This window comes from Podarcis raffonei, chromosome 10 (genome assembly GCF_027172205.1).
Source record: "Podarcis raffonei isolate rPodRaf1 chromosome 10, rPodRaf1.pri, whole genome shotgun sequence".
Classification (NCBI taxonomy): domain Eukaryota; kingdom Metazoa; phylum Chordata; class Lepidosauria; order Squamata; family Lacertidae; genus Podarcis; species Podarcis raffonei.
This window is the reverse complement of record NC_070611.1, coordinates 17,829,163-17,853,194: the sequence shown is the minus strand read 5'-3', so window position 1 is coordinate 17,853,194 and position 24,032 is coordinate 17,829,163. Positions and strand designations below refer to the sequence as shown.

The 24,032-nt window shown below is 43.3% G+C and overlaps 1 protein-coding gene across 3 annotated transcripts in view; it reads right to left on the bottom strand.

Moving 5' to 3' along the window:
* Positions 1 to 24,032, bottom strand: part of GRM8 (glutamate metabotropic receptor 8) — a 561,423-nt gene that overhangs the window by 523,780 nt on the left and 13,611 nt on the right. For all 3 annotated transcript variants that reach the window (XM_053405016.1, XM_053405019.1, XM_053405018.1), the window contains exon 2: positions 17,091 to 17,953. In XM_053405016.1, coding sequence (XP_053260991.1) covers positions 17,091 to 17,600 — 510 coding nt within the window. In that variant the 5' untranslated portion in view covers positions 17,601 to 17,953. The remainder of the gene's footprint in view (positions 1 to 17,090; positions 17,954 to 24,032) is intronic.

Sequence of the window (24,032 nt, the reverse complement as noted above, 5' to 3'; positions counted from 1 at the left end):
AGTTCATTCTGGAATGAATGATGGAGAGCAGAAGTGAGCATCCATCCTTTTTTGTGTCAAAAGCAGGGTATGCGCAGGGTAACCAATGTGGTCCCTCTCAAATGTGGTTGGGCTCCAGTTCCCATCACTCCAAGCCAGCATGGCCAATGGAGAGCAGCACCCTTTTGGCTATCCCTGCTCAAGTCAACTGAACAGTTCATTTCAGGGTAAAAGTAAAGGTAAAGGGACCCCTGAACATTAGGTCCAGTCATGACCGACTCTGGGGTTGCAGCGCTCATCTCGCTTTATTGGCCGAGGGAGCCAGTGTACAGCTTCCGGGTCATGTGGCCAGCATGACTAAGCCGCTTCTGGCGAACCAGAGCAGCGCACAGAAACGCCGTTTACCTTCCCGACGGAGCGGTACCTATTTATCTACTTGCACTTTGACGTGCTTTTGAACTGCTAGGTTGGCAGGAGCAGGGACCGAGCAATGGGAGCTCACCCCATCGCAGGGATTCGAACCGCCGACCTTCTGATTGGCAAGTCCTAGGCTCAGTGGTTTAGACCACAGCACCACCCGTGTCCCTTTCATTTCATTTCAGGGTACAGACCAACAATCCTGGCTTTCAAGAACAAGCATCAGACCAGCACATTCCTTCTTTTGTCCGGTAACTTGGGAATTAACCTGGAGTTCCCTTTTACATTCAGAATCGGAAACTCTGAGGAACAAAGTGCGGTTTAAGGTATACCAACATTAGTATAATAGAATTGTAGAGTTGGAAGGGACCCCAAGAATCTCAATTAAACGTCCATGACAGATGACCATCCAATCTCTGCCTTAAAACCTCCAAGGAAGGAAAGTCCACAACCTCCCAATAGGGACCATTCCACTGTCAAACAGCTCTTACTGTTGGAAAGTTTTCCTAAACTAGGGCTGAAACCAGGGTTTCAAAGGCATCCAGGATCTTAGGCAAGGCAATCGAAAAATCGTGGGGTTTTTTGGGGGCAGGGTTCCTTAAAAAGCTGAATAACTTTTGGGGTGTCTTGGCAACCCTATCTAAACCAGAGTTTCCCATTTCAAATAATAAATTCTTAGGCAAACCAGGACTAAAGAACCTAAGTTGGTGCATGAAGGCACCAAAAAGACAGGAGGAGGAGGAGGAGGAGTGTGCAGACCTGACGTTAATTATCACTACAGGCAACTTTCAACTTGCGCACATTTAACTTTTGCACATTCAGCTTTACCCACTCAGCAAAAAAATTAAAATAAAATAAAAAATTTAATGAAAAAGTGGGTGGGAAGGGGGCAGGCATGGAGGGAGAAGACTTTGGCAACCCCACCCACTATTGAACCCAATGTGTTTTGTCTAAACTCAATTTTGGCTTCCATGTGCTATCCCCAGTATGTAACTGTAACGTTAGCATATGAGAGTGTTGGAGGTGAAATAGTTAAACAGGTTACCCAATCAGAACCCAGGGGGTGGAGTCAGAGGGACTATAAAACCAGCTCTGGGAGGGGTGAAGGGGGGAGTTTGTTGGGAGTTGGGTGGTTGGTTGGAGTGGGAGTGAATTGGGATAGAGTCTATGGGTAGGTTGAGTTAGTGTAGCGAAATAAGCTGAGTCAGGACCAGTTAGGAGCTAAGAAGACAAGTAAATATCTGAGAGGTGGTTTAGTGAGTGAGAGCAGGTAGCGGAAGTTATAGGTCTGGATAGGCACCCCGTGATTGTAATTGACCAATACCGTCTATGAAACCACACACTTGTTAAACTGCAATAAATAAACAGAAGTTTATGTTCCAATTTAACCCTGACTGGACTCAGTATTGTCCCAGGTAGGGCCTGGGTGGTGGCAGCAAGAAATAAAGTGGTGGCACAGGGATCAGTAGACGGTGAAACGTCCGGGGACCCTGTGTGATCGCCACAGTAACTCCTGCATAAATAGAGTCGCCTGTGTTGCAAAACCAGCACTTGTTGTCATTAGGAGAGTAAAGCTTGTGGTTCAAATTATGCTCATGTATCTGAGACAACTTCCCCAGACGCAGCGTGTCCTGTTGCTATCATAATCTTTGCTAAAGAGGTAAATGACACTGGGCACCCTCCGAGATCTGAAAGCAAGAGCCACACTTTTGTTGCCTGTCACCTTTGTCCAGCTGACAGATTACTCCTCTTCTGCAGCGAAGGTGGAGAGAGAGAAATCTGCTTTGCTTCTACTGTGCCATGCTGGGCTAGGAGGAGGGGTTGGGGAATGAACATAAGGCAATGGGGGGAGAGCTATTTTAGTTACAATGCGCTCGCCAGGGACCTGGTGTGGCATCTGTGGCTCTCTGCAGCACCAGCAAATAGAAGTTTGCTTCAGACGAATGTTACACTTAGATGAAATGGTAATGCAGAGCATTTTTATCTTAAACTGTAACCCAGTATAGGTGCTGTTATGTACTGAAGTTCTCACCCTGGGCCAGCAGGGGGATACTGTAGATAGTTATGCAAATAAGGGATTGAAAGTGAAGTTCAGTGATTGGATAGTTTTAGAAAAGTGTTACAGTTACATGGTACTGGAGCTCTATATAAGCAGGCTGACTGAACCCCTCAGTTCAGTTCTGTTCTGGCCTCTGAATAAACAAGAGCTGTTTGAAGAATCGCTGTGTCGTCTGATATGTTCACCCACAACTTAACAGGTGCTGTTGGTGGTTGGCTGTATGATGTGCAGAACTGGAGACTATGGGACATTTAACGGTGAGCACCAGTAACACCCAAAGTCCAAAATATTGCTACATGCCAACCCAATCTCTGAGCAGTGCAATATTCCAGGAATTCCAGGATCCTACCTGGGTTTGAGTTTCCCTTGGAATGAGGTGCGGCAGAGAAGGCAGTGTTTCTATGATATGCAACCTGAGCCTATGATGGAGGGGTTCATTAAGACCCCACAAGAGGGCCTTGCTTCCCCCATAACCCCCAACCTTGAATTCTAATGGAAACATCCCTCTTACTCTCCATGGCTTCCCAGTCTGAAACTTTGCTTTTAGCATCTAGCTCACATCCCTCAACTCTCAGCTCTTGCTTTTTGTCTTTCTAACTGCCAGCCCACTCGTTTGCTCTCTGGTACAAACCGCTCGCTTTGTTCCCATATTGGCCCATTAACCAGGCTTTCACCTCATCAGGAAGCTACCCTGGTTATTCCAAGAATTAGAAGGGGGACCAGACACACATTTCCCAGCAGGGGAGGGGGGCGTTAAAGTCATAAAAATATAAGAAAAACACTGCCAAATCAAATCAAAAGTCCATCTAGTCATATATCCTATTCTCTTAGCAGCCAACCAGATGCCTATGATCAACTTGCAAACAGGTCCTGACTACAACACTATTGTATGATGGGGTTTCATTTAAGAAATATTAGGATATGTTCCCAAATCACTCTGTGCTCGCTCTGCTTTAAACTGCCACAGGGTTCCAAGCTGCTTTGTATACTATGAAAATCTGTGTTCCCCATTCCCTATCATGGGGAATCTAAAATTGCTAATAACCTCTTCTTCTTTGGGCCAAAGTTGGTAAAATTTACGGGCACAAGAGCTCGCCTAGAGTAGATTAAGCCCTCCCAAAATGCAGACATATAGGTTCATGGGCTTTTAAAAGTAAAATGGATTTACTCTGTGGTAAATAATTATATGGTTCAGCTCTGTGTTGATCTTTTGTCTGCCCAGAACTTCCAACATTCATTTGATGACTCTGGGTTCTAGCTTTAAGAGAGACGGAGAACAAATTATGCCTATTCACTTTTTTCATACTGTGCATAATTCCATACACCTCTGTCAATACACCCTTACTCAGTTTTCCCCTAAACTAAGCTAAAAAGCCCCAAATGCAGTAACTTTTACTCATCCAGTGATGTCTGCTGATTGGCGGGGGGGGGGATGTACATCCGCCAACATTTCTCCGATGAAAATAGGGGCGTCCTATTCCATAATACGATGGGCAACTTCCAACTCATATAAAAGCACAATAAAATATTGAACATTAAAAAAACTTCCCTATACAGTGGTACCTTGGGTTACATACGCTTCAGATTACAGACTCCGCTAACCCAGAAATAGTACCTCGGGTTAAGAACTTTGCTTCAGGATGAGAACAGAAATTGTGCGGTGGTGGCGTCATGGCAGCAGCAAGAGGCCCCATTAGCTAAAGTGGTGCTTCCGGTTGAGAACAGTTTCAGGTTAAGAACGGACCTCTGGAACGAATTAAGTACGTAACCAGAGGTACCACTGTACAGGCCTGGCTCGGGGGCTACATAATTCCATACCCTCCAACATTTCTTCAATGGGTGCTCACTGGAAGGACAGATCGTGAAGCTGAGGCTCCAATACTTTGGCCACCTCATGAGAAGAGAAGACTCCCTGGAAAAAACCCTGATGTTGGGAAAGATGGAGGGCACAAAGAAGGAGACGACAGAGGATGAGATGGTTGGACAGTGTTCTCGAAGCTACCAGCATGAGTTTGACCAAACTGCGGGAGGCAGTGGAAGACAGGAGTGCCTGGCGTGCTCTGGTCCATGGGGTCACAAAGAGTCGGACACGACTAAGCGACTAAAGAACAACAACAAACAAAGGAAAAGCAGGACATTCCAGGATCAAATCAGAAATCGGGACGACTTCTGTAAATCCAGGACTGTCCCTGGAAAATTGGGACACATGCAAAATAACCAATGCAGTTGATAGCCTTCAAATAAACTATCCATGTACATACATGAAATTCCCCATTGTGCCTAACAAGTGTTCCCTGATTCACACAGTCTGATCCTCACAAATGGCTGGCCTAAGGTACTTCAAATTGCGGGTTTGAGTTCCTGTTACTGCACACTCTTTCTGGCACAAAGAGAGACAAATTCCTATGTACAGAAAACCAAAAGTCAAGGAGAAGTTTCGCTGCAGCAAGCATGCCATATAGCTAATGCATAAACTGGGCCTCGGCCAGAGGAAATCAAGTTTCTCCTCTCCATTTGTGCATCTCCTTACATAGGGCAGAGTTTATTCTGCACTAAATAAATAAATTCAGCACCAAATCAATAACAATTCTGTGCCGAAGGAAGCTGAGTTCTGTGACCTGCATTACAAACCGAGTGCATTTCCAGAGTCCCTCTTATTTTGCATAAGCTATTTTGCATAACATATTCTGGTTTTGCTAGTATTGTAGAGGAGCAAGGAGCTATGATAAGCCCAAGTCCTGCCCCCAACCATAGAAAATTATATTCAGGCATCCTTCCAGTTTCTGAAATTGTCGCACACACTTTCAAGAATAGCTTTGCAGCTGCTAAGGACTACAGACTTGATCTTCTAAAATTTTAAAAATACAAGACATATGAAATGAGAGTTTGAGGTAACTGTGTCCCATTGTCTTGAACGTTCACTTCAACCAGGATTTTAATTGGCTCCATCTCCTCCTAGTGAAACCTTCAAATTAAAGCAAAATAAAACCACTAAGAAGAATGGGATACACTGGTTCAAGGGAAAGATGTATAATATAATATATAACACTTCAGGATCAGTTATGACACCAGATACACATGAGAGTTAATTTTGGAATTGGAGATAAGTTGTGTGGTTTCCAATTTCATGCATCCTTTCAATTTTTCACATAATTTCACACTATAATAGTTTGGGACGCATCTGGATGTTTAACTTTCCTCTGAGTTTAAGTGCACAATAAAATCTGTTCACATCATTATGGTTAGTTATCAAGCATCGGTTGCATCTGCCTGTACGTTCAAGCTCCATCAATACTGCCATGAGCTGAGCAGAATCATATCGCCACGGACCTCTACAAAAAGGAGCAACTGGGACAAGAGAAACTAGCACTCATGCTATGACTACAGCGCAGGTTGTGTGCTACAGTTGTGCATGTGATGTGCAACTAATATATGGTGCTAAGGTTGTACAACAAGTGTGAGGAACCGTTGGCCCTCCAGATGTTGTGATACTGTAGCCCCAACCAGCATGGCCAATGGCCAAGAATGATGGGAGTAGCAGTTCAGCAACATCTGGAGGATCAAAGTTTCTCCAGACCTGTTGGATAGGCTCAAACCAAACTCAAAAAGACTATAGGAAGCATTAGCCTCTCCACTTTCTCTGCACAGCTCACCTGTGGCTGTAATCAGATTCTGAACCTGAGAATCCGGTATGTGTTTTTTCACTCCCACTCATAGCACAGAAACGTCCTCTGACACCTAGCAGACACCAGAAAGGGTGAATCATGTTCATGACACCTAGGGTGTAAAAGTCTACAATCGCCTGCAAAACCCCAAATTAATGCACTGTTAAGTTGACACTCCTTCATCTCAAGAAAATTAACACAAATTAATGTTGATGCTAATCAATCCAAGCAACGTACATGGAATTTGAAAATCAATTATCTCTTCCAAGTGCGGTAAAATATTTAGCGCAGTGTTTTGGCACTGGGAGTTGGATTGTGCTCCCTGAACCCTTTGCTGTGTGTTCACATCTCCGAAGAAAGAACATTAGTCTGCAAAACTAGTCATATCTTGTTTGCAGTAACTCACAGGGAACTGACTGGACGTATTTCTGAGTATTCATGCACAGGAATGAGTTAGCTATTTCACCAAAGGCCCAGGGCTTTTTTTCAGCCACAACTCGCTGGAACTCAGTTCCAGCTCCTCTCAGGTGGGCACCATTGCCATTATAAGAGAACAAGGGAGGTATTCATGGTGAGTTCCGGCACCTCTTTCTCTAGAAAAATAGCACTGTCAAGGCCCATTGAAGTTCATGGGGTTGAAAGTAATCACAAGTAACTTACTGCACTGGTTTCAGTAGAACTTTAGAATGATAACTTTCCATTAGATTTGGACCACAGCACCTCAGATAGACCACTGATTGGATTATTCTTTATGATATTTAAATGTGGCATTGCCAAAATAACGAGCACTGAAGTAACTCGTGTCAGTCAGTATTCTCTCACACACAAAGAACAAAAGCAACCAAGTAAAAACAAATGTTCCTACTTGCTAAAAAGAAAAAGAAAAGTCAGTTGCAATATACCAAAATTAGCAGCACACAAATACCGCTTCCAGTTCATGCAATGTAAAACTTGCATATCCATCTTCACATCAAAAGAAGCATGCCTCCAGTTCAAAATAGGGCCAATGAACATCATAATGTGGGTGGAGATATGTAGCTGGATTTACATCTTTGGCCCAATACACAGGATTATGTTGTGACCAAGAGAAAGCTTTGTTGTTGAGCCGTTCAGCCTGGACTTTAGTTTGTACAGACCCTCTGACATGGCACTTGACACTTTCTCAATGATTACAGAAAGGATTTTGAATTATCGACAAGCACATACATTAAGATCATCTCAGACCAAGATCTCAGTGTCCCCATTTTTTGTGGTTACATGGGGTGTCAAGTGAGAACAGTACATTCTCTGTGGTGGCACCCCAACCATGAACTACCTTTCACCTGGTGCCTTCTTTACTATCTTTTAGGTATCAGGTGAAAACTTATTTTCGCAAGGCACCTTGCCAATGATGTCAGAAAGATGGAGCATTCGTTTCTTAACAAAAATAAATAAATATCTGCAACATGTCTCTCATTTAGCTTGAATGACGAATTAAATGTAATAATAATAATAATTTTTTATTTATACCCTGCCCTCCCCGGCCAGAGCCAGGCTCAGGGCGGCTAACACCAGTAAAATTACAATAAAAACAAAATGGGGGGGGCAATTTAAAATGCGGGTTAAAATACAATTTAAAATGCAACCTCATTTTAACAGTAGCCCATAAATCAAAACCATAAGGGGAGGGAAACAAACGGGTCATACTGAGTCCAGACCAAAGGCCTGGTGGAACAGCTCTGTCTTGCAGGCCCTGTGGAAAGATGTCAAGTCCCGCAGGGCCCTAGTCTCTTGTGACAGAGCGTTCCACCAAGTCGGGGCCAGTACTGAAAAGGCCCTGGCCCTAGTTGAGACCAATCTAACCACCTTGCGAGTTGGGACCTCCAAGGTGTTGTCATTTGTGGACCTTAAGTTCCTCCACAGGGCATACCAGGAGAGGTGGTCCCATAGGTACGTGGGTCCTAGGCTGCATAGGGCTTTAAAGGTCAAAACCAGCACCTTAAACCTGACCCTGTACTCCACCAGGAGCCAGTGCAGTTGGTAAAGCACTGGATGAATGTGATCCCATGGTAAGGACCCCGTAAGGAGCCTCACTGCAGCATTCTGCACCCGCTGGAGTTTCTGGGTCAGCTTCAAGGGCAGCCCCGTGTAGAGTGAGTTACAATAATCAAGCCGGGAGGTGACCGTCGCATGGATCACTGTGGCCAGATCAGGGCGAGAAAGGTAAGGAACCAACTGCTTAATATGGCGGAGATGGAAAAATGCCACCTTTGCTGTACACATCAGCTGATGAAAATAACGGCAGGCTAGACTGAAAGGAAGGGGGTTCAAAAGCCCTGAAGTTCCTTACTGATGCCAAAGAGTCGCCATCAGGTTAGCAAGTCTAAATTAGCAGCCTTTGCAACAGCATCTGCTTCCCCAAGATCATGTAAACACACTGTTTGGAGACAAATTTATACTAGGTACAATGTGGGTGTACAAGAAAGAGGCAAAATGAACAATTCCCTGCACTAATTGGAATGATTACAATCTCTTTCATGTGGATAGTAGGAGGACTGACTGATAAGAAAGGCGTCTTCAGAAGCAACCAGAGTGCGGCTCCTTTCTCCATGAAGCTCCAGTGTGTATATAAATTAATCACAGGATTTAATCATTACTGGGCGGAGTAGGGAGTTCCCGGTTGTTGTTATGTTCTTGTTTAACAAAGATAGTACAGTTCTTGCCTGGCTGTGAGATTCGTGTATCTTCTAAGCCTTCAGGGACACTTGAGAAAGATCAAGGAAACCTATACATTTTTGCCCATCTCAATGATGCCATTGGAGCAAAGCATTAATTTACTTATACCTACTTTTGAATCAAATGATCCTCAAGGCAGCTTATATCAGGATGCAATAAATCAACACACACACACTCGCAAAAACACTCACAAAGCATGCATTACTTGTGTGATCAAGAGATGCAGGAAAAATCCTAGGCATCATGAGTGAGGGATGCCAAGTTTTCACCTTGTTATTAGGTAAAGGTAAAGGACCCCTGACAGTTAAGTCCAGTCGCGAACGACTCTGGGGTTGCGGTGCTCATCTCGCTTTAATGGCGGAGGGAGCTGACATTTGTCCGCAGTTTTTCTGGGTCATGTGGCCAGCATGACTAAGCTGCTTCTGGCGAAACCAAAGCAGTGCACAGAAATGCCATTTTTCTTCCCACCTATTTATCTACTTGCACTTTTTTCGCGTGCTTTCGAACTGCTAGGTTGTCAGGAGCTGGGACTGACCAACAGGAGCTCACCCCATCACAGGGATCCGAACCGCCAACCTTCCGATCGGCAAGCCCTAGGCTCAGCCCCTAAAAGGTTGTTCCATGAGTGGCTGTGGCTAAGGAGACAGGTCTGTGCAATGCACAGCAAGCAATAAAAACATAGAGCAGCAGTCATTATGTTTTATCCCTCTAAGAGCAGGATTACAGAATGACTGTATGTGAACAGGTGTTATGCAAACAGCCACTTCTTGCAGAAGTGAGAAAAAGCAGCCTCGGAAAAGAGTGATTTGGAGTGGGAAAGCAGCAGTAGGCAGGTTCAATTTGTCTCTGCTCCTCCCCACCCCCCACTCTCTGCAAAAATACCCTTCCTGCTTGCAGCTGCTCATCCTCCCCATGGTTGGTTAAAGAAGCAAGAATATGTATCTGAAGCCTTGGGAGAGGTGGTCAGAGGTGGTTTTTCAGCAGAAAATTGGCAGGCATGCAGAATCATTAAACATCTTAGAGACACCATTTCCCCACAGACCCAGTTGCTGGAAATCACAAGTGAGGAGTGTGCTATTGCTTGCAGGATTTTCATAAGAACCGGCTGGCCACTGGGGGAACAAGATGCTAGACTAGACGGTCCATTAGCCTAAACCAGCAGGGCTCTCCTTACTTTCTTATGACCCTAGCCATTGCCTGCATCCACACTCTGGGTGGCTTCCAACATATATAAAAACATAACAAAGCATGAAACATTAAAAAAAAAACCCCTTCCCTATACAGGGCTGCCTTCAGATGTCTTCCAAAGATTGTATAGTTACATATCTCCTTGGCTCGGAGGTTGCATAACTCCATACCTGCCAACATTTCTCCAATGAAAATAGGAACATCCTGCCATACCCTCCAACATTTCTCCAAGGAAAATAGGGACATTCTGGGATCAAATCAGAAACCAGGGTGGCTTCTGTAAATCTAGGACTGTCCCTGGAAAATAGGGACACTTGGAAGGTCTGTTTATTCCCCTTTTGTTCTTCTTATACATCAGGCTTCCTCAATCACAGCCCTCCAGTTGTTTTTGGCCTACAGCTCCCATGATCCCTAGCTAGCAGGACCAGTGGTCAGGGATGATGGGAACTGTAGTCTCAAAACATCTGGAGGGCCGAGGTTGAGGAAGCCTGTTATAGATTTTCACTCATTCCTTCTTCCCTGGTAGGGTTCCGCCATTTTGTGGTTTGCCTCAGGTGCCAAAATGCATTGGGCCGGCCCTGACTGTAAGTCAGCACCAAACTATACATTGTGTTTGGCTAGATAAATAAACACGATATTGGGTTTGCAAAAGCATTTGACTGTGTTGACCACAGCAAACTATGGCAAGTTCTTAACGAAATGGGAGTGCCTGATCACCTCATCTGCCTCCTGAGAAATCTCTATGTAGGACAAGAAGCTACAGTTAGAACTGGATATGGAACAACTGATTGGTTCAAAATTGAGAAAGGAGTACAACAAGGCTGTATATTGTCTCCCTGCTTTTTTAACTTATATGCAGAATTCATCATGCGAAAGGCTGGGCTGGATGAATCCCAATTAAGATTGCCGGAAGAAATATCAACAACCTCAGATATGCTGATGACACAACCTTGACGGCAGAAAGTGAGGAGGAATTAAAGAACCTTTTAATGAGAGTGAAAGAGGAGAGCGCAAAATATGGTCTGAAGCTCAACATCAAAAAAACGAAGAACATGGCCACTGGGCCCATCACCTCCTGGCAAATAGAAGGGGAAGAAATGGAGGCAGTGAGAGATTTTACTTTCTTGGGTCCCATGATCACTGCAGATCACAGCAGTCATGAAATTAAAAGACGCCTGCTTCTTGGGAGAAAAGCAATGACAAACCTAGACAGCATCTTAAAAAGCAGAGACATCACCTTGCCAACAAAGGTCGGTATAGTAAAAGCTATGGTTTTCCCAGTAGTGATGTATGGAAGTGAGAGCTGGACCATAAAGAAGGCTGATCGCCGAATAATTGATGCTTTTGAATTATGGTGCTGGAGGAGACTCTTGAGAGTCCTATGGACTGCAAGAAGAACAAACCTATCCATTCTGAAGGAAATCAGCCCTGAGTGCTCACTGGAAGGACAGATCCTGAAGCTGAGGCTCCAATACTTTGGCCACCTCATGAGAAGAGAAGACTCCCTGGAAAAGACCCTGATGCTGGGAAAGATGGAGGGCACAAGGAGAAGGGGACGGCAGAGGACGAGATGGTTGGACAGTGTTCTCAAAGCTACCAACATGAGTCTGACCAAACTGCGGGAGGCAGTGGAAGACAGGAGTGCCTGGCGTGCTCTGGTCCATGGGGTCACGAAAAGTCAGACATGACTAAATGACTAAACAACAACAACATTGGGTTTGGATGTGATGCTAAGCTCTCTTTTTACTAATTTCTTCACACACTTCTGCAACAATTGAATCTGGATATCAATCTTGCTCCTACTGGTATGCCAAGAGCCAGAGTTATTCTTGGCCACAGCGGAGTGTGACAGTATGTTGGGAAACGGCTTTGGGATAGTGTGAGGGATGAGGTGGTTCTTGAGGAAGAGGAGGCTGAGACAGTGAACTGCCCCAGGTCTTTCAGGGAGTCTGGGCTTCAGCTTGAACTCATGTGATAAGATTTGCCAATGACAATATTGTGAAGAACAGAAGGTTGATTTCCCCCATTCCAAAGCAATTTTGTGTACTTCTCAGGGATTAACTCTCAAATACCTATATAAGCCCTAAAATACAAGTCCCTTCAAATATCATGTTCTAGGTTCTCCCCCACCCCACTCTCATTAAAGTTATTTTGCATGATCTATAATTAAAACCTGAAAGAGATGTCGCCTCCTTTTGCCAGCAACTGTGTTACATCAATTAAAGGGGTAAGTAGGAGCTTCCCCAGAGGGGGGCACCATGTGACTCTGTATTGATTAAGACTGCAGTGGAATGTTATTTGCAATCTCATTGCATAATGGAAATCAGGAAGTAGCTGTCATGCTTTCAGAAGACAAATTGCTGCTATCGGAGACAATTCATAGGCTTCTCTCCTTCTTGCTGTTCTCAATGTGCAGCTAATGCATGTTCTACAGGGATTAGTTTCTAAAATCAGTCGACTTTGCTGTCTCCAATAGTAAAAAGGAGGGAGAGCTGTAATCTAGTTGACCCTGCATTAAGTGACCAAGATGTCTATCACTACTTCTGATTTATGTATTATTTAACCGGGGTAGAAAAGGCTTGAGAAATAGGAGCAGGCAATTAAAAAAGAGATGGGTAAAGAAGGCAGCATGATAGTTACCTGCAAAGACAGGAATGTAATCAAGAGTGACTCAGATTTTTGGGGGAGGGTGGGTTTAAACTACCACCTAGACAGATCATTTTCAAACACTCCTTTCTATAGCAGCATTTTTAAGGTATGAAATAGTAATTCCCTGCAAACCTCTGAGCCAATACTCACAACCAATGCTATAAAGAAAAGGAGTGTTTTGAGCGTGCTCAGATGCTTTTATTCTATGCTGCACTCTCAGCCATTTAAATATAAAAATGATTTCCATGATTCTAAGCACTCTAAAACATAAGGAGGGGGAGAGAAATGTGTCTCACATCTTTACTAAGCTATGCTGTTTGCCAGCTGAGCCAGAAAAGTTGCATTTCCTTCATCCTGATCTACTTCATAGGATTGCTGTATTCTCTATTGCCCAAGAGGACTTAAGTTATAAGATTTAGCTAGAGAGCATTTGGAAAAATGACTTGATGGTAAGAGCTGCTCAGCAATGGCGACCAGTGCCCTAAAGGGGTGGTGGGTTCTCTCTTGCTAGAGGTCTATAAACAGAGGCGAGTTAGGTGTGCTCTCATTCTGGATTTCCTACATTAAGCAGTTGGTGTTATTCAGGTCCCTTCCAATCCTATGATTCTAAAACCACTTTCCAGAGCTCTGTGGGCAATGGCAAGATACAAATATGAACAATATTTCTTATAAGCTTTCACTGATCTGATCCTTTTCACTCATCATGTCTGGCAGCAGCTGGAAAATTGCAGGCAAGTGAATTCACACCAGATGTGTTACTGCATCTCCAAGGAATGCCATGAGGAATGGCTGGGAAAAAAGCATCTCTTTCAAAACCATGTGTCTCAGTTAGGGACGTTAGATATAGTCTGCATTTAAAGGCACATTTACCTAATTTGCACTTCCCGAAACGGGACGCGAACCAAAAACGAAGCAGACCTTCAAATTTTGCAATTTGCAAGTTCTCCAGTCAAGTAATGTGTACAAAATATACTGGGTAATGTAGGCATAAAAATGCACATATTAGTGAAGGCAGCACAGAACAATGCATTAAATTATAGGAACCTGCTTTGCAAAAACATGCACTGGGCAAAAGTACAAGACGTGTATTTTAGAAGAAATTTGGTGAATTTTTGTGACTTACAAAAATTGCAAACTGATGTGGAAATGCGGAGAATGCAACTTAAGCATGGAAAAACAACAAAATGAAACTGACAGATTTGTCCATCTCTAGTCTCCGTGGTGTAAATATCCCTTTGGGTGACCTTGGACCGTTGCCAATGGAGAGTCAAACCCCTTCCTTGCCCTCTATAGCTTGACCATCCCTAAATGCTTAGAGCCATGTTGACCGCCAGTGTGGAGGCTCCATGAGACAACTGCGCCATCCTCCAAAAGGAGAGCTTAATTCTTGGCAACTTAAGGAAGCATTCGTCACTGTCTCTTGTTTGAATCTTGTGGCTGAACTGCTAGCCAAACGCTAACTCCGGTTGTTGGACATTTTCATGTATGAATGAAAAGGATAGAACTTTCGCAACATTCAGCTCAGATACTTTGCAGGCTTTGCAAATGGAAGCGGTTCACACATCTGTGTTTGTGTGTGGTATGTCAGCTTCGTTATAAGCATGATCATTCCCAACAGAAGATGAGAAGAGAACCGGGATAATAAGTGTCACTCCAGATAATAAGAGGCAGCATGCATGGTATGTACTGAAACCATCTAATGCACCATTATCTATTTACCATCCTGCAGGATTTAAAATTAAATGCTAGCTGCCTAATCAGTTCCAACTGAGTTTATTGATTAGGGCTCTGTCATCTGTCCACTGTGCTTGATGAGTCTAGAAGTGGCAGGTTTACCTTTCCACTGTTTATGCTCTAGGACATAATAAAGTATATGATGAAGGTAATCAATTACACGTCAACACAATTGTTGTTCTGAAGCAAGCTGCTGGGACTCGTCTGGGAAAAATTATAACCTTGCGAAAATTAAGGAAGAGGCTCAGTTTCTCAGAGAAGTAATGACACTTCATTATATTTAATTTGGTTAGACATACGGATCAATATTTCCAGCATTCCAGGCATATTTGCCCATTTAAAAGATCCTCCTTGGTCCTCTTACAAGCAGATTTGTGTGTAAGACTTGGATCTGATTGTCCTATAATTGTGTTGTCAGACAGAGGTAGTCTAGAAGAACTTACAATTAAATACAGAAATAGCCTGAGCCACAACAGTGAATACACTGAAGTATTGATAGTTGCATCTACCTCAATTAAATGATCCATTAAGTTCACAGGTGCATAACCAAAGTTCTGCAAAACAAAAGTCTGCGCTAGCAATTGTTAAACACACAATGGCTTATGTTCTGCGCAATGTTCCCGTTCTGGATCCTCCAAGCCAAGCACAATTCAGAGCACTGTCCTTAACCTTTAAGTGAGGAATAAGAAACCTTTTTTATTAGACCAAGGGCCAAATTCCATCCTGGACCACCTTCCAGGGGCCACATAACAGTGGAGCGCAGAGACAGAGGTAAAAATGGTTAGAGCAATGAGTGTAACTTTTATCTTGGTATATAGACTGGCTTCTATATTCACACATTCATGCGCTCCTCTCTATCCCCCATCCAGACAAACAAGGGTTCAAGACACACTCTAGCCAGGCTGAGGAAAGTGTGTGCTCTGGGGAGAGTCCTAAAGGCCAGACAGAGAAGCGCAAATGGCCACATTTGGCCCCCAGGACCTAACCCCTGCTTTAAAGCAAAAATAGCTAAGGGTCTAAATGATTGCTTTTCCTCCCACACAAATCTGTCTGAGTAATAAGATCATCCTCTTAGGCCTGTCTGCAAGTCTGCATACCACCAGGAGCAAGGTGGGTAGTGACCAGAGAGAGAGTTGATTCAGTTGTGACATCCCATCTTTGGTGTGGAATTCCCTCCCCAGGAAGGTTTCCCTGGCACCATCTCTGTTTTATTTTTATACTCAAGGGAATGCCTTTTTTTTTAATGCCAAAGCCATTTAGATTTATCAGTCTGTAACAGGATTTTTTACCTGGGAATTTAATCTGCCCTGCTGCGTTGAGGCATAACTTCTAACCCTATGTTGTTGTATTTTGTTATTATCCCATCTAGGCCACTCTTAAAGTTGTTTGAATGGACTTCTGCTTCAAAGGTTTCGAAATAATATTAGAACACAGTCACACACTCATGTCTAAGCAAAAACTCCACATATGACTTGTAATGTGATCTCAAACCACTGAGTCTCTTGGGCTTGTCGATCAGAAGGTTGGCAGCTCGAATCCCATTGCTCTGTCCCAGCTCCTGCCAACCTAGCAGTTTGAAAGCACGCCAGTGCAAGAGGATAAATAGGTACCACTGTGGCAGAAAGGTAAATGGCGTTTCTGTGCGCTCTGGTTTCTGTCACAGTGTTCTGTTGCGCCAGAAGCAGTTTAGTCATGCTGGCCGCATGACCCAGAAAGCAGTCTGTGGACAAATGCCAGATCCCTCGGCCTGAAAGCGAGATGAGCGCCGCAACCCCATAGACACCTTTGACTGGACTTAACCATCCAGGGGTCCTTTACCTTTTTAACTTATTTTAACTTTGGTAATAGTAATAAACGTAGTGAAGTCTATTCACCCCCTACCCCAGGGGTAGGCAAACTAAGGCCTGGGGGCCAGATGTGGCCCAATTGCCTTCTCAATCCGGCCTGCGGACGGTCTGGGAATCAGCATGTTTTTACATGAGTAGAATGTGTCCTTTTATTTAAAATGCATCTCTGGATTATTTGTGGGGTCTGCCTGGTGTTTTTACATGAGTAGAATGTGTGCTTTTATTTAAAATGCATCTCTGGGTTATTTGTGGGGCATAAGAATTTGTTCATTTATTTATTTTTTTCAAAATATAGTCCGGCCCACCACATGGTCTGAGGGATGGTGGACCGGCCCATGGCTGAAAAAGTTTGCTGACCCCTGCCCTACCCCAAGTCTACAAGCCTACACTGTCATTCAACTCCCACCACTCTTCTCCAACATCTCCTCAAAGGGAGAAGATATTTGACTATAAGCTTCTCAAGGCAGGGACATTAGCATGTCCTGTGAAGTGCCATGTGCATTTCTATATGGCACTTGTTGATAATAATATACAGTCTACAACAATCTTCATTATTTCCCCATTAGACCTTTCCTCTCTCTCTCTCTCTCTCTCTCTCTCTCTCTCTCTCTCACACACACACACACACACACACACTTAAGATATGAAATACTGTCCAACACATACCACATATATGAATAGGGGGATACAAATTTATTCCCCCTAATATTTGAACTATGGTTTGTATTATATTGGGGAAATTGTTCTTGCTGGGATACCCCAAACCACAACTAGATTACTTCTTACTTGCGTTCATTACATTTCACACATTAGATGAAGAGTTAAAAGCACACCTACCTTAAAAAGTCTTAAAATATTAGCCACCATAATGGACACTGAACTTGCAGCTGCACCTATAACCCCTGTTATCTTGTCCGGCTTTGTGAAAATAGGTGGGTCTCCATTAGCACACTTCACGTCGGACCCGTCTTTCTCTATCAAGGCTTGCACAAATGTTAAAGACTGCTCCAAAGCGTAGGTGTCCCTGGAGCAAGTGTCTAGTATCCGGACACCTAAAGTGACATTGGCAAGGAGGTCAGGGTCCTTGTTGATCTGATCGATTGCATATAGCATTGCCTCGAGCCGATGGATCCCCTTTTCCTTCTTGAGCTCCCCGCAAGGTACTCCTCTTTCCCCCTTTGCGTGGACAGGGAAGAGTCCCCCCAAGATGATATCTCCATCGAGTCGGATGGAGTGGGCATATTCCTGGCCATGAGTTCCTCGCATCATCGGGAGCATCCAACAGAATTTGGCTGCGAGTAGGAAGAAACAGTGGCCGGAGACTAGATGCTTGTCCTCGTATACCATTTTTCCGGAAGGTGTTGTTGCAATCCAAGACCCAGGTTCTTCTCTGGCTAGAGGTGAAGGTGGACGATTTGAAACTGCCCCTTCTGAAGGCTACCATCAGTGCCCAGTGAATCAGAAGATAGGACCATGCAGTAGGTAGAAAAGGAGGACAGTAGGGTGGTAGTTGCTTCTCAACAAAAGTCCTCAAGAAGCCTTTCACAAAAGGAATCCATTGGGATGAACTTTTCCATGTGTTACCTTTGGTTATGGAGTATTTTCAGTGATGGCAGACTGTCATTAGGGTAAAAGCATCCGATGCTGGGAGGAGATCAGCAGTTCACATCCTTGGATGACGTCCTGAGATGGAGACACTCCTGAAATATCAGAAAAAAAATATAGAAAACTGCTTAGTTCAGCTTTCTTAATTTTGCTATTACACTATTTCTGGAACAGAGTTTATTGCTGAGGTTTTACCCTTCATTTCCTCTGGAGTTATTAACTGGTTGCTCTTTGTCAATATACACACATTCCATTACTTGGAAACATTAGTTTCAGGGGGCAACTGAAGGAGTGACTCAAACATCTCCTCTGCAGGAAGAATTTCAAGCGCAGATGCACTTTTAGCTCACGTGTCTCAGAGGGGAATGAAGGGAAATCTGCCGCTTCAGATACTACCCAGTATTGTGGAAAGATGCACAACTCATTCACAAGTCTCTTTTTGGCACAAGTCTATGATGTCCGACACTACAATTCTATGATTCCATGATTACCCCTGAGAGAGCAAGGCAGCGATTACATTAGCAGAGCTGAAGCGACAGCAGAAGCTCAACCCAACAAGGTCTGAACCGACAGTTCCATTGCATTCTATTCTTTGCATTCTATTCCTTTGGGTTGCAGGTATATAAGCTTTGAAACATAGCGCTCATGCTGTTGAGATAATGCACATCCTTTATGTTTGCAAAACTGCATCAGCATAAGGGAATTTCTGCCCAATCATGTTCCTAAGGAAAGGACTGTATAATCTCATTGCTATTCCGCCGCATTGTTCTATACTTTCATTCTTCTGCCTACATCTGTTTTTTGTGAGGCAAAAAAAAATGGCAAACATATCTATTTCCCAAAGCTTTCCCTGGCCTCTTACACCAGTGGAATGATGATTACTGGCTACTGTAACTGAATTCATAGTGAATTGTTTTTATTGTATATTTAATTGGGGGAGGTGTTTGAAATGGTTTTGCATTCAGTTTTTGTTTTTTACTGCACACTCCCTTAGTATTATTTTAATGAGAAGTGATATATTATCAGTGATGTGATATTTATTATTAGTGTGGATTACAGAGCCAGTGTCCCATAATAGTTAAGAGTATAGGATGAGGACCTGGAAGACCAAAGTTCAAACTTCCACCCAGTCATAGAACTCACTGGGAGGCCTTGGGCTAGTCACTCAATCTCAGCCTGACCTACCTCACAGGGTTGCTGTGAGGATAAAGTAGGAATGAGGAGAATTATGTACAGTGGTACCTCAGGTTACATACACTTCAGGTTACACACTCCGCTAACCCAGAAATAGTGCTTCAGGTTAAGAACTTTGCTTCAAGATAAGAACAGAAATTGGGCTCCTGTGGTGTGGCAGCAGCAGGAGGCCCCATTAGCTAAAGTAGTGCTTCAGGTTAAGAACAGTTTCAGGTTAAGAATGGACCTCCAGAACCTGAGGTACCTCTGTATTCCACCTTGAGCTCCCTGGAGGAAAGATGGGAGGTATAAATGTAATAAATAAATAAATGAAAATTACCCCCCAAAAAAGAAGAAATGAATTTCACCAGCGCTGCTCCACTGACCCAAGCTGTTTCACTTTCCTGCTGGAAAATTTGTAGAAACGGCGTAACTCCAGCACTTTCAACACTGCCATAAAAACAGTACTTGATCCTGTCCGTTTCTTGTCCTGCATTGCAGATTAGAGGATCAAGCGCCATAAAAGCTAAATCTTCCATCAGGTTTGGGTTTTATGTTCACAGCTGAAAACTAAAAGCTACTTTGGGGTGGCTGTAAAGAATTAACTGTATATCATATGAAATTGTGTTTGTAGTATAAGTGGATTGGACAAATTCATGGAGGATAAGGCTTTCAACAGCCACCAGCTTATTTGTTCCATCTCCCCTGTCAGAGGCATTAAGCCTCCAGAGGCCATTTGCTGCAAATCACAGGGCCCACCTGACATATATGCTGGCCACTTTAAGAACATGATGCTAGACTGGCTGAGCCACTGGCTTGATGCGGCAGACTCATCTTTATGTCTACCTCAAGGGTTTGGGAAGCGGACTCACTGTGTAAAGAAACCATATTGAAACCACTGCAATATTACGGCTTCCCATGTGGACGGAAATGCAACATGGTTGAAGGAAAATGGAAGCCATCTTGTCTGGAGCGTCTCCACCCCCATCATCCAGCCTGGACACGGAGGTCCAGCGCCAAGGGCCTTCTGGCAGTTCCCTCACTGCGAGAAGTGAGGTTACAGGGAACCAGGCCTTCTTGGTAATGGCGCCTGCCCTGTGGAACACCCTCCCAGAAGATGTCAAGGCAATAAACAACTATTTTACTTTTAAAAGACAACTGAAGGCGGCCCTGTTTAGGGAAGTTTTTAATGTCTGATGCTCTATTATTTTTAATATTCAGTTGGAAGCCGCCCGGAGTGGCTGGGGAAACCCAGCCAGATGGGCGGGGTATAAATAAATTATTATTATTATTATTATTATTATTATTATTATTATTATGGATATGGCTACTAATTATGTTACCTCTATAGGTGATCTATAGTTCTTTGAGAAATGTCACTCTCCTCACTTTACAGATAGAGAACTTAAGGTTGTGTTCTTCCACTGCCTTAATAAGACTGAGGTTTGACCAAACTGCAGGAGGCAGTGGAAGACAGGAGGGCCTGGCGTGCTCTGGTCCATGGGGTCATGAAGAGTCGGACACAACTAAATGATTAAACAACAACAACTGTTTCCTGTGGGCAAGCAGCACAGACATATGAAGAAATCATGCTATCCCATACCCTCCAATATTTCTCTGATGAAAATAGGGAGATCCTATTCCATAGCAGCAGCAGAAACAACAACAACAGCTTCTTTACTATTTGTACCCGGCCCATCTGACTGGGTTGCCCCAGCCACTCTGGGCAGCTTCCAATATATAAAAATAATAATAAAACATTAAACATAAAAAGCTTCCCTATACAGAGCTGTCTTCAGACGGCTCAGGGGTTGGATAACTCCATGTCCTCCAATATTTCTCCGATGAAAATAGGGACGTCCTAAGGAAAGGCAGGATATTCTGGAATCAAATCAGAAACTGGAAAGGCTTCTGTAAATCTGGGCCTGTCTCTGGAAAATAAGGAACTTTCCCACATCACTTCTCATGTTCTAGCACAGGCCTGTCCAAAGTCCGTTTTAGGGGCCTAATCTAGCCTGCAAGTCAGTTTATCTGGCCCCTGTGGCAGGTCAACAACTATATTCCTAAAAAAAGGTCAACAACTTTAGTCGGCCCTCATGCATTTTTATTATTATTATTCAATCTTTATTATTTTTTAATATATACATTTATACAACACTCTGTTTTTGTTGGTAACAAAAAAGAAAATGATGGCAACTGAAGCAAAGATACTTTGTATACCTCACAATACACATGACACTACAATTTAAGAAAAAAGAAAAAAAGGGGGGAATAAAGAAGAAGAAAAAGTACTTGAGGTTTTAAAAAAGACTTCCACATTCTCATTGTATGTTATCTGTTAAATACACTTTTACCTCACAGTTACTTCTTTCTTCTATTTTTATGTAAATTGTAAATTCTTTCTTCTATTTTTATGTAAATTGTCAATTACCTTTATATACTACAAGGCTCAGTCTAGGTCTGCCAGGAGATTACCCTTTACACCATGGTTCTTCAAATATTCTTTAAATATTCTCCATTCCTTGTGAACTTTTTGTTTTGTTAGGCCTCTAACTCTTCCCATCACCTTTGCTAGCTGCAAGTATTCTACCATTAATGTTTACCAGTCTGCTATATTAGCTGTTTTAGTATTTTCCCAATTTCTTGCCACTAAAATTTTAGTGCCCCTCATGCGTGTTCACTTCATCAAATATCAAATCTGGCCCTCTTTGAAAAAAGCTTGGGCACCCCTCTTATAGCATTGCTGCAGTGGCGTGATAATGTGCTGTGTGGAAGCAACTGCAAGGCCTCAACTAAGGAAGGTGAATAAACTGGACAATACAATGTTCTGGGATTTCAAAATTGGCCAGAACTTTCTTGATTCCAGGTGTAGGTAGGATTCGGCTTAGGCATTGGGTGTACAGTGGTACCTCGGGTTAAGAACTTTCTGGAGGTTTGTTCTTAACCTGAAACTGTTCTTAACCTGAGGTACCACTTTAGCTAATGGGGCCTCCCACTGCCGCCGCAAGATTTCTGTTCTCATCCTGAAGCAAAGTTCTTAACCCGTAGTACTATTTCTGGGTTAGCGGAGTCTGTAACCTGAAGTGTCTGTAACCTGAAGCATCTGTAACCCGAGGTACCACTGTATATTCTTCTCAGCCTCCTGATGGAGGACTGAGGCATGACAGGATCAAGCCTAGGATTAATGGGTTATCCACAACATGCAAAGTTAGCAACCAGGGGAATCCCCCAACTGCTAGCTGACTGTCCAAGGACTGGGGCCTCCTAAAATAGGCCACAACCACCACCCACCGCAAGATTGGGTAAGCAGTCCTTTTTGCACTTCTTAGGAATCTAAGAACAATACCCAAATTTCAGAGTCAAAGCCCAGTTGATAGCCAAACCCAGGATGTAAACCTAAAGTATGAACCAAGCAACCAAAATATGATTTGACTCATTACCAAAACAATGTGATTCCATGCCCCGGCCCCACAGTTTAACCACCCACGTGACCTTTTCCCCAGGATTCCTCTCAGTGAATTCTGTTTGGGTTTCGAATATTCCACCAGTTAAAACTTAATAGGGCATAGACCTAACAGGAGAAGTATAAACGGATGAGCGTTTCAAAGCCTGTGAAAATGAGTCAGGCTGAAATCTCCTGTGTTCACGGTAAAAATATCTCACTGTGATACCAAAATAAAGACTTGAAAATGAAACATAGGGAAGCAGTGTGAACGAGAGAGTGTACCTATTAGAAATATCAGGGATCAGGGCTGTGTGAAGCACAAGGCTTTTTTATTTTTATTTTATTTTATTTTTAAGGATAGCACCATTCTCCCTCCTATTATTTGGCTTAGGTTAAGCCTCTGTGAGTCCAAGATTTACAGGACACCAGATACCATCAAACTGGCCTTCTTGGCACATCTCAAGGTATAAATCTGTACAGATTCTGTTCTATTCAGGTTCTTCGAGACAAGCGACTAGGACACTCTCTGCTCTTAGTTCCATATAAGTAAGTCTAAAGTAGCTTCAGTGGCTTAAATATATATCCATCTAGATTTATAGTTGTGTAACTCAGAAAGCAGAATTTGGCCCTGCTGATTATGAGTCACCCTCAACCTCAAAACACTGGACATGAGCTTTACATTTATTGGATAGTGTCTCCAGGTAGAAAACACTCCAATAAAAACAGTTTCTACAGTTAACAGTAATTCCCGGGTATTAGATTATTGCATATGCTGAGTCATTGGTTCCCATTATAAATGGGATATGCCTGCTTCAGAATTTTAACACAGCTCTGGAAGAATGGCAAAAGTAGATCTTTCTATACACATCATTTAATGCACCTCATATTTAAATGTCAAAATCTGAAATTAAAGATGCAAGAGTATAGATGATGATGATGATGATGATGATGATGATGATGCATGTCTTGGGGTGATGCACAAAATCATGCCCCCCCAATAAAGTGGTGTGAAATCACGCGAGATCACAATGCCCAAAATGGCTGCCATGCTCTTGCTAGAAAAAAATGGGATGTCCTGGTTTTTCTGGGACTGTTGACAGGTATGCAAGTATGCCCCAAGCAGCAAAATATGAAGTGCAAATGAAAGCTCTCGTATTATTTTTTAAGTGACTGGAAAGAGGAACTTGGAGGAAGCAGGTTATTTTTCTAGCAGGCTGAAAGCAAGACTCCTGTGACTTTGTGATCTCCCCTATTCCTTCAAGCACCCCCATTTTCTGAATGAATGTTAGAAACCAGGTGTAGGGTCCTGTACCAGCATGAGGAGTGTAAAAACCAGCAATATATTTGAAGGACCTCCTACACCCCTATGAATATTAGAGCCAGGCCTTAATATCAGCCTCAGAGGCCATTGTTTGTAGGCCCTTCATCATGATCATCGAGACTGGTAGGCATTTTACACAAAACCATCTCAGTGATGACCCCATACTTGCATACCCATCAACAGTCCCAGAAAAACCAGGACATCTTGTTTTTTTCTCATGAGACCATGGCAGCCA